This window comes from Rhinatrema bivittatum, chromosome 9, assembly GCF_901001135.1.
Source record: "Rhinatrema bivittatum chromosome 9, aRhiBiv1.1, whole genome shotgun sequence".
Classification (NCBI taxonomy): domain Eukaryota; kingdom Metazoa; phylum Chordata; class Amphibia; order Gymnophiona; family Rhinatrematidae; genus Rhinatrema; species Rhinatrema bivittatum.
In genome coordinates, this window is record NC_042623.1 from 167,981,134 (window position 1) to 167,991,845 (window position 10,712).

The window sequence follows — 10,712 nt, forward strand, 5'->3', positions numbered from 1 at the left end:
ACCTATAAATGAATCCATTGAGGATACGCTGAAATTAATAGAAGTTTATCTGACCCCAATTCATATGAGAATGGTCTTGAATAATCAAAAAACCGAAATTATGCTTCTTAATAGGAAATCATCTTTAAATAAGACCATTTACTTTAAATCTGATGCAATGCAGGTTGAAACAGTTAGACAAGCTCGTGACCTAGGTATTATCGTTGACAGTGAATTCAATATGAAAATAGAAATTAAGCGAAAAATTAGAGAAGGTTATTGTAAGATTTTGTGCGTTCTTCAGCCTTTTCAGTATTTTGCTTTCTCTCGTTCCAGCATGTTGTGTTCTTTATCAGCCGAATGATTGACATGCTAGTGCCAGACATCCCCGCATCAGTGGAGATCAAGGTGAAGAGGGAGCATTACATGGCCAAACAGGCGCTGGCTGATAACCAGGTACAGTGCAATGTCCCCAGCTGTGATACATGGCACAGGTTGCATTGAAGCAGTAAATGTACTGTGCACCTCAAAATATGGCCGTACCTGGTCCTGTTCATTTTCATGCTAAAAACAGTCAGTTTTCAGTTACTGCTGGATCCCTAATTTAGAGGTGGCCACAGAGAATGGTGAGGGCCGAAGGCTTAGCCTAGCCCATTGCCTTGAGTTTCCTGGGGATATAGTGGCTAAAGAGGAGGAACCCTCAAAGCCTTTAAGCCCATTTTTCTCTGGAATAAAATGAAGAAGTAAATGTAAAGATTTAGTTGGCTGATCTGGTGAAATCCATGAACAGTTGCAGAATGACCTGAGGAACCTTCCTGTGCTGGTGCGCAGAAGCAGGTCCTGTCAGGTAATCTGCTCCTTTCAGTAGCGTTAGCCAGCAGATCTGGGCCCTCTTTGTGGGCTCAAAATTAGTTTACTTCTGGTTTTAGCAGTTTTTTCTCTTTGCCATCCCCCACAAATACAGAACATTGATTGTAGAAAATGTTTAGAAAGCGCTAATTGGGCCTGAATATTCCTGACGAAGGGACATGTTTGTATCAGAATATAATATAAAAATAAATAAATAAACTCTCATCGTGAACCAGGGTGAGAATTAGAAAAGTCAGGGTTCCCAGTAAACCTCTTGCTGGACATGGAGCCAGCAGCTACCTACCAATCTCTTTGATTTGAGGATTCAAAGTTAACTTATGGGTAATACTAATTGAATTCTAAAGCATTCAGGGAGACTGACTGACTGATGCATGCTGCAGCTGATCCAATTGCATATTTGTTATATCTTTCAGTTTTAAATATAACTCTTTGCTTGAAATTGATGATGTGCTTGTGAACATAAAAATTGATAGGTACATTAGAATTAGGTATAAGGTCTTGCAGGGATTAGGGATGTGAATTCAGATGAGTCAAATGTGAAATTTTGTCTCAGTGAGTTGATTTTTTGTTTAGTTTGGGTCATCCAAACCAAATGGGTGCAGTGCCCTGAAAAATCTAAATCCTTTTCAGTTCATTTGGTTTTGTCTTCTTAAAATTTATGGGAGAAGCAAAGCTACACCAAGCAAAGGCAGTAGGGGAGGGGACAAGGAAGGAGCAGGATCAGTAATTTCGGCACTTTTTCAACAAGCCTATCCGATCTGGCAGCTGCATGGATTGACTTCATCACTTTTTTTTTTTTTTTTTGTGGGGGGGGGGGGGGGGATGGGGGGATGAAAGTGAAACAAAGAGCACTTTGAGCAGCCACTGACCTTTTTGTTCTCAGTAGTTTATGTTTTTAAATGTTGGCAAGAGAAGGCAGAGAGTTTGAAGCTTCTTGTTTCAAAGTTCCAAAGAATCAATTTAGAGGAGAAATCAAGGTGTTCTTAGTCACTGTGTACTAGCTGTACTGCTAGCAGTAGGAGAAACTATAATCTCTGTCAGAGAATTACTGTGTAATTGTATATCACCAAGGAAAGACTGCACTTCTCTTCTACAGCAGGCAGGCAGCATCCGTCAGTGTCTGTAAGAAACAGAGAAAGAGATTGACTTTCTCATAACAACATAAGATATGCCATACTGGGTTAGACCAAGGTTCATTAAGCCCAGCATCCTATTTCCAGCAGTGGCCAATCCAAGTCACAAGTACCTGGCAAGTACTCAAACATTAAATAAATCTCAAGCTACTATTGCTTATTAATTAATAGCAGTTTATGGATTTTTCCTCTAGGAACTTATCCAAACCTTTTTTAAACCCAGTTACACTTACTACTGTAACCACATCCTCTGGCAATGAATTCCAGAGCTTAACTATGCGCTGAGTGAAAAATAATTTTCTTCAGTTTGTTTTAAATGAGCTACTTGCTAACTTCATGGAGTGCCCCCTGGTCCTTCTATTATCTGAGAGAGTAAATAACCGATTTACATTAACTTGTTCAAGTCCTTTCATGATTTTGCAGACCTCTATCATATCCCCCCTCAATCGTCTCTTCTCCAAACTGAACATCCCTAACTTCTTTAGCCTTTCCTCATAGGGCAGCTGTTCCATGCCCCTTACCATTTTGGTCGCCCTTCTCTGCACTTTCTCCAGTGCAGCTATATTCTTTTTGAGATGCGGTGATCAGAACTGCACGCAGTATTGCACTCTGCAGCATGTGCAGAGGGGCCAGTGACTGATTTACTGGAGGGAGCTTGCTTTCCTTGTGTTAAAAAAAAGAAAGCCAGTGACATTGTATTAATTCTTCTTTGTGTGACTCTTGCACTAAGTTCGTAGTGCATATTCAGTAAGCATGCCTTGAGTGTTGATGCCATACTGCTCATTATATGCCTTGGGGTCTTCATGCCTTGATGCTTCCTGCTATACCCTTCACTCTGTGCCTTAGGGTCTTCATGCTGTGCCGTTTTGCCCCTCTTTTGGTACTTTGGGGTGCACATGCCAATATCTGTGCCACTTTGCTCCTCTCATAGTGGCTTGGGCTGTTTATGCCACTATTGGTGCCCTTTGTTCCTCTTTTGGTTCTATAGGGCGTTCCTACCACTTTTGGTGTCTTGGGATGCTGTTCCTTTCCTGCTGATGCCTGCCAACAAGTCTAATAAAACTTGGATGGAAAACCTCAAAGTTAAGAGTAAAAAATAGGATGCATTACTTCCCCCAGTGATTTCAATTGAAATGAATTACCTAAATAAAACAGGAAACTAAACCAAAATTTTTTTCCCCAAGCACACCCATAATGTTCAGGGCTCTTCCTAAAGTTGGTGAAAAGTCCTTAAATGACAGCTACTACTTTGTAATATCATGACTCAGAATTAAAGGTTGAAGGGGTTTCTGTTAGTGGTCCTGGTTCACTAGTTTTGCCTTGCATGCTTTAGGAGAAGTGTTTACCATGTAGCCAGTTTCACAGAGAGCTAGTACAGCTTTCTTGAAGAACAAGGATGGCTATCGGATACATTATTATTATGATGCAGCTCCCAATTGCCGACTAGTCATTTACATATCTGGTTCTTCAATGGGGCAACTTCCTGCTGCAGTGCCCTTTGGAACCGCCTACAACTCAAGAAAAATGATGAGTCGGGTTTTGCACTGATTTTCTCAGATCGTTGTGGTCATAAACACCGATAAACTCCCATGATACACAAAATCAAATCCAGAAAGGAAGAGCCTTGCCCACAAGGTAGTGCTGGACACGCTGGTCCAGGAAAAAGCCAAATCTCGAGTCCTTCTCACTAGCAGGAGTGAAGATGTGCGGGATTCCCTGTCTCTATAGTACTTAACAGACCCTGGGAGGATTTATTCAAAAGGTTCCAGAGAGTTTAAGGAAATAGAGAGACAGTCATGCCCTCTTGATTATCCTAATGCATAGCACTGGAGAACACCCAGGCTTTGTGGCTCTCCTGAACTGATGCATTACCTTTCTTCCACCCATCTTCCCATACTTAGTCTGTCTATAGCACAAAGGCTTCATCATTTTAAGGAAGAATGGGATTGCAGATTTTTATTTTGTTTGGGGGGGGGGGGGGGGGGGAGTAGCCCTCATCAGCAGAATCTCTGTTTCAGTATTCACACAAGACAAAATCAGAGGCTTATGGGGCATGCGTAACTCTAAGCTTCCTGGTACATACCAGCATTTTAATAGAAAAGCTGGGAACAAAATACTTAATGTTGAGATAGAAAGATAGCGCTGAGTGACTGGGCTCTTGGAAATGGCCCTTTCCATTATTGTGGCTGACTCAGTAAGGGCCAAAGGCTATTCCAACAGATGGCATTTCTGAGCATATTAAGTAAAAGAGGACACAGGCTCAGAAGGGACAATGTATGCCCGGTGCAAGTATCTATGATCCAGCTAGTGCACTGGTCAGGTCTCAGCAGGTGTGATGGGCTCAGACCGCAGGCTGCTAGAGTTGCAGAAGATATTGGCAAAACACACAAGCTGCGGCTTTCCAGTGCTGCATCGCTGACTAAATGCTCTGTTCTCTCCTTTTGCTCTTGTTTTGACCCAGTCTCTAGGGCAGATTCTCTTTCGACCTGAGGACTCTGAAATGGCACCCAAGGAGAGGGAGGATGGAACAGCACAGGACCCACTGACCATACTCCCAGCTATTCCGGAGCAGCAGCCCTTCTAAAGGTCCCTTCTCCGGAGCCCACCTCACTCCAGGGCACAAAATGTTCATATCCCACTGTTCCTGTGTGGCCACAGCCTCTGCTGTCCAATGCCGAAGGGTTGAGCTGTGATCAGAGGAGATGGATAATGGAAGAAGTGTAAAGAGTTAGGGAATTATTAAACTCTCTTAAATGTTAAAAAAAAAAAATGTTATATGTGCCTGTTTTTCCAAACTTGTGCAGGGGAGCAGCTTTGGCTTTTTTTTTTTTTTTTGTTACAAACCGTATTGACAGGGTGAGCACCAGTCCCCAAAAGAGAGCAGTCCACAGGGCCACAGTTCATTCAGCCACTGGAACTGCGCAGAAACTTGTGGAAAAAGGTAGTCCAAGCATAACTTGGTGCACAGCAGGGGGTCACGCTTTCTCCCATGGCGGTGCCCTACATGTGTGGGATGCTATTTGTCAAACTGTAGGAATTAAGATGGTAACTTTCAAACTGGCATGCGGGCGCACAGTGGCACGGGTGCATTGGTGCCCGCCCAGGGATGCGGCTATTTTATAACAAATATGCCTACATGTTATATAAAATAGCCTGGCCGAGTGCACAAGTGCGCCAAATTTTAAGTGGACATGCAAATGCCCCTGCTTCTGCATAAATCAGGGGATTTTAAAAGGGGTGTGCGCCCACGCCATTGCCAGTTTACCAGTTCGTCCACTTAACAGCTAGGTCCTCCAAACCCCTCCTGGGTTGATGGTCTGCACTCCTCCCCAGTTACCTCAGACCCTTTAAAAACCCCTCAGAAACGGCTTAATCCTTTTATTTTATAACTAACACGTCATCCACAGCAGGAGTAAAGTTACATAGGAGGGGACTTCAGCACGCGTCCCGGTGCTCAAGTATTTACGCGCACATCTAGTTGTTGTGACCTTACCGCTGGTCAGGGTGGGTTATGCCAGGGCCCGGGTGGGTGGTTATTGTTCCGGCTCATCACTGCATCGTCCGGGAGGTTTGCCGGCGTTGCGTGCTGTGATGACCCGGGGTTTTCGCGGGAAGTGTGCCTGCATGCGCGAGCGTGCGCATGCGTGGAGTGAGTACACATATCAACTCGGGGACACTGGTTGCTGCTCTGTTTAATTGTTATCCCAGCGCATGCCTCTTTAATTTAAAAAAAGCTTAGAATGGGGGACTCGCGCTGCTGAACCGTCAGGTATGTTTACTGTTGTGTGTTGCTTAGAATTCTCAGGGCTGGTGCTGTTTAGAATCTTTGTTTAACATGTGTTCCTTATATTCTCTGCAGTGAGGCGTTTTGGTTGTCTTGGCAACTGTCTACAACCGTGAATGCTTCACTGCAGCTAGAGCTCTGCCTTTATTATTTTGCCGTGTTTGAATGTTACCTGTTTCTTCCATGTATTCACTTACTTGAAAGTCTAGCGCTTTGTTCCTGAACTATGTTATTTGAATAAATACCTTTTTGAGGTTTAACTACGTGGTCAAGTCATATCATCTCTAAGGTCAGTTTCAAAGACTGTTGTTTTCAATCCACCTTCTGACTTATCTATCATAAGTCAGACCAAGAGTCCACACACTGAGAGTTAACAGATTGCCAAGACCATGGACTCGGTGGATTTATCTGGCCTTCAGGCTATTCCAGGGTTAGCTCAGCGGATTCAACAACAACAAGATTTAGATCTGTTAGCGGCTACTGTGGAACGTTTAGCGAATCGTCAAGATTCTTCTTCTGCTGCAACAAGTTCCTCATTTACAGTGAATCCTGCTTCAAATTCTACAACACCTATTTCTATGCCCCCTCCGCCCAGATATGCTGGTGATGTAAGACAGTGTCGAGGATTTTTGAATTTATTTTTCATGAGATTTGCCTTGCAACCTAGTCAATTTTGTTCAGATCAAATCAAGACAACATACATTATGTCATTGTTGGATGGCAGAGCTTTAGCTTGGGCATCTCCCTTGTGGGAGAGAGGAGATCCATTACTGGGAGATTTACAATTATTTGTTCGTACATTCAGACAGATTTTTGATGAACCAGCACGTCAATCTACAGCTGCTACTGAGATTTTAAATTTGAAACAAGGTTCTCGTCCTTTAGTGGACTATGTGATGGAATTTAGAACTTTAGCTACAGAAATGGGTTGGCGAGAGGACAGGTTATGCAGTATTTTCTTAGAAGGTTTATCTTCTCACGTAAAAGATGAATTAGCGGCTAGGGATCTACCTGATAATTTGGAAGAATTGATTGATCGCACGGGACGAATCGATCGGCGCATTCAACAAAGACTTCGTGAAATAAAACCTTTCAGAAAACAAGTTTCATTGGCTCCTTCCTTTTCTCGTCCTTTGCTTCCATCTACTGAGAATTCTACTGTTCGACCTGAGGAACCAATGCAATTAGGACGAAGCTCTCTTACTCCTGAAGAAAGAAGAAGACGTCGTTCTTTGGGACTTTGTTTTTATTGTGGGAGTAAAGATCATATGTTAGCACAATGTAAAGAGAAGCCGGGAAAACACTCAAGTCTAGGAATTTCAGGGGAGCTGTTCCTAGGCTGTACTTCTTCTGCTCCTCTACTTATAATTCCAATAACTTTGGAAAAAGTTGGGAAAGATGAAGGTTCTTTTCCAACTCAAGCATTTGTAGATTCAGGATCTGGAGGTAATTTTATTTTAATGGATGTGGTTAAAAAATTGCAGATTCCACTGATACATCATTTGCCACCCATTCGAATATCCTCTATTTATGGAACTCCATTGCCTGGTATTATAACACATAAGACTGTTCCAGTGACATTACGTACTGGGATATTACATAAGGAGAAAATTTCTTTTTATGTTTTGGAAAAATCCATTCATCCAGTAGTTCTTGGATTACCTTGGCTGCAAAGACATTCACCATTCATCTCTTGAGATACTTTACAGATAACTGCTTGGAGCAAAAAATGTTTTAATACTTGTTTGCTTGAAAGATCTCAAGTAAACATTCAGTTATGTAATACGTTTTGGACTTTACCCTCACAGTATATGGACTTCGCTGATGTATTTTCAAAAGAAAAGGCAGATGTTCTTCCAGAACATAGAATTTTTGATTGTGCTATAGATCTACTTCCTGGTACCATTCCTCCTCGTGGAAGAGTATATCCATTATCTCTACCAGAAACACAAGCAATGTCCAAATATATACAAGAAAATCTGGACAAGGGGTTTATTCGTCCATTTACATCTCCAGCAGGAGCTGGTTTTTTCTTTGTGGCAAAAAAAGATGGATCTCTTCGACCTTGTATTGACTATCGTGGACTCAATTCAATTACCCGAAAGGACAGATATCCTTTACCTTTAATTTCTGAACTTTTGGATCGTTTGCAAGGGGATAAGATTTTTACTAAGCTTGATTTAAGAGGAGCTTATAACTTAGTTAGAATCAAACCGGGTGATGAATGGAAGACAGCTTTTAACACCCGAGATGGACATTATGAATATCTAGTAATGCCATTTGGATTGTGTAATGCTCCAGCAGTATTTCAGAATCTTATGAATGAAATTTTGAGAGATTTACTTCATTCTTCAGTGATAGTTTATTTAGATGATGTATTTATTTATTCAAAAGATATTACTAAACATCGTTTCCATGTACTTCAAGTTTTGCAAAGACTTCATGAACATCATCTATATACTAAATTAGAAAAATGTCTTTTCGAAAAAGAATCTTTGCCTTTTTTGGGATATATAGTTTCCACTACTGGTATTCACATGGACCCTGAAAAGGTATCTGCTATCCGAGATTGGCCTCAATGTTGGGTCTTAAAGCCCTTCAACGTTTTTTGGGATTTGCTAATTTTTATCGCAGTTTTATCCCTCATTATTCTTTACATGTGGCACCATTAACAGCTTTGACAAAGAAGGGAGCCAATGTTAAGGATTGGTCATCTGAGACTATCAAAGCATTTCAAGACCTAAAACAAGCATTTTTGGATGGTAGTTGTTTACGCCATCCAGATCCCACTAGACCATTTGTGGTAGAGGTGGATGCTTCCGATTTGGCTGTGGGAGCAGTGCTCAGTCAAGTTTCCAACAAAGGAGTATCATTACCTTGTTCGTATTTTTCCAAAAAGTTTTCTTCTTCAGAAAGGAATTATAGTATCGGAGATAAAGAATTATTAGCCATTAAAATGGCTTTTGAAGAATGGAGGCAATGGTTAGAAGGAGCTTTACATCAAATAATAGTGTATACTGATCATAAGAACTTAGAATATCTATGTCATGCACAACGTTTGAATCCCTGACAAGCTCGATGGTTTTTATTTTTCAGTCAATTAAATTTTTTATTAAAATATCGTCCAGCTACAAAAAATATTAGAGCTGATGCTCTTTTGCGCAATTGTGAAATGGAAGATTCAGACAATATACCACAATATATTATTGATCCTGCTAAAGTTTTAATTGCAAGCAATAACCTTTCTTTTGATGGTAAGATGGTAGTATCTTCACGATTGCGAAAACAAGTTCTTTCATGGGCTCATGATTCTTTAACTGCTGGACATCCTGGTAGGCTTCGAACATTAGAGCTGATTTCTCGTTATTATTGGTGGCCAAATATTCAGTTGGATGTAAGAAGGTATGTTGAATCTTGCCCTACATGTGCTAAACAAAAACCATTGCCAGGACAACCATGGGGATTGTTACAACCTTTACCCATTCCAATAGAACCATGGACTCACATTTCCACTGATTTTATTGTGGATTTACCTTTATCTGAGGGAAAACAAGTTATATGGGTCACTGTGGATAGATTTTCCAATATGGCTCATTTTGTGGCACTTAAGAAACTTCCATCTGCATCAGAATTGGCACAGCTTTTTACTGAACACATCTTTCGGTTACATGGTCTACCGCAGCATATAAATTCAGATCGAGGAACGCAGTTCACTGCAAGATTTTGGAAGGCTTTATGTAAAATATTTAACATCCAGTTGGACTTTACTACTGCGTATCACCCCCAAGGAAATGGACAAGTAGAAAGAGTTAACAGATCTTTGAAGACGTATTTGCGGTTATTTATAGGAGAAAGACAGGATAATTGGGTATCCTTGTTGCCTTGGGTGGAATTCTCTTACAATCATCAAATCCACTCTGCTACTGGATTTTCACCTTTTCAAATTGTTTATGGAAAACAATTAAAACCTCCATTACCTCTCTTATTAACGGTTAATTCACCTGCAGCTCAAATTACTGCCCTTCATCTTAAATCAATTTGGGATTCTACACGCGTTAATTAACTTCGGGCTACTTCTATAGCAAAGAAAACAACTGATAAACATCGTAGGGTAGCACCTATTTTTCAACCAGGAGAAAAAGTATGGCTTAGTACCCGAAATATACATCTTAAACTTCCATTGATGCGTTTAGCTCCAAAATTTATTGGTCCATTTGCTATTGTAGAGTGGATTGGAATTGTTTCTTATCGGCTAAAACTTCCATCCAATCTTCGGATACATAATGTATTCCATGTTTCATTACTCAAGCCATTTATAAAATCTAAATTTCATCGTAATGCATCAGAAATAATTGGCACATCAGCAGATGCAGATGTTATTTACCAAGTGCATGAGATTCTAGATGTACGCTTTCATCAGCGATGCTGGGAATATTTGATTTCATGGGAAGGATTTGGACCAGAAGAGAACACGTGGGAACCAGCTTCCAATATTTTGGACAAATCTTTGTTATATCAATATCATCAGGACAATCCAAATAAACCCAGACCTTCTGGGAGAGGACGTAAGAAGGGGGGTACTGTTGTGACCTTACCGCTGGTCAGGGTGGGTTATGCCAGGGCCCGGGTGGGTGGTTATTGTTCCGGCTCATCACTGCATCGTCCGGGAGGTTTGCCGGCGTTGCGTGCTGTGATGACTCGGGGTTTTCGCGGGAAGTGTGCGTGCATGCGTGAGCGTGCGCATGCGTGGAGTGAGTACACATATCAACTCGGGGACACTGGTTGCTGCTCTGTTTAATTGTTATCCCAGCGCATGCCTCTTTAATTTAAAAAAAGCTTAGAATGGGGGACTCGCGCTGCTGAACCGTCAGGTATGTTTACTGTTGTGTGTTGCTTAGAATTCTCAGGGCTGGTGCTGTTTAGAATCTTTGTTTAACATGTGTTCC

At 41.4% G+C, this 10,712-nt stretch overlaps 1 protein-coding gene across 4 annotated transcripts in view; it reads left to right on the top strand.

Moving 5' to 3' along the window:
- ANO7 (anoctamin 7) overlaps positions 1-4,741 on the top strand; it is a 190,254-nt gene extending 185,513 nt beyond the window's left edge. For all 4 annotated transcript variants that reach the window (XM_029617122.1, XM_029617126.1, XM_029617125.1 and 1 more), the window contains exons 23-24: positions 316-435; positions 4,444-4,741. In XM_029617122.1, coding sequence (XP_029472982.1) covers positions 316-435; positions 4,444-4,566 — 243 coding nt within the window. In that variant the 3' untranslated portion in view covers positions 4,567-4,741. The remainder of the gene's footprint in view (positions 1-315; positions 436-4,443) is intronic.
- The last annotated feature ends 5,971 nt before the right edge of the window (positions 4,742-10,712 follow it).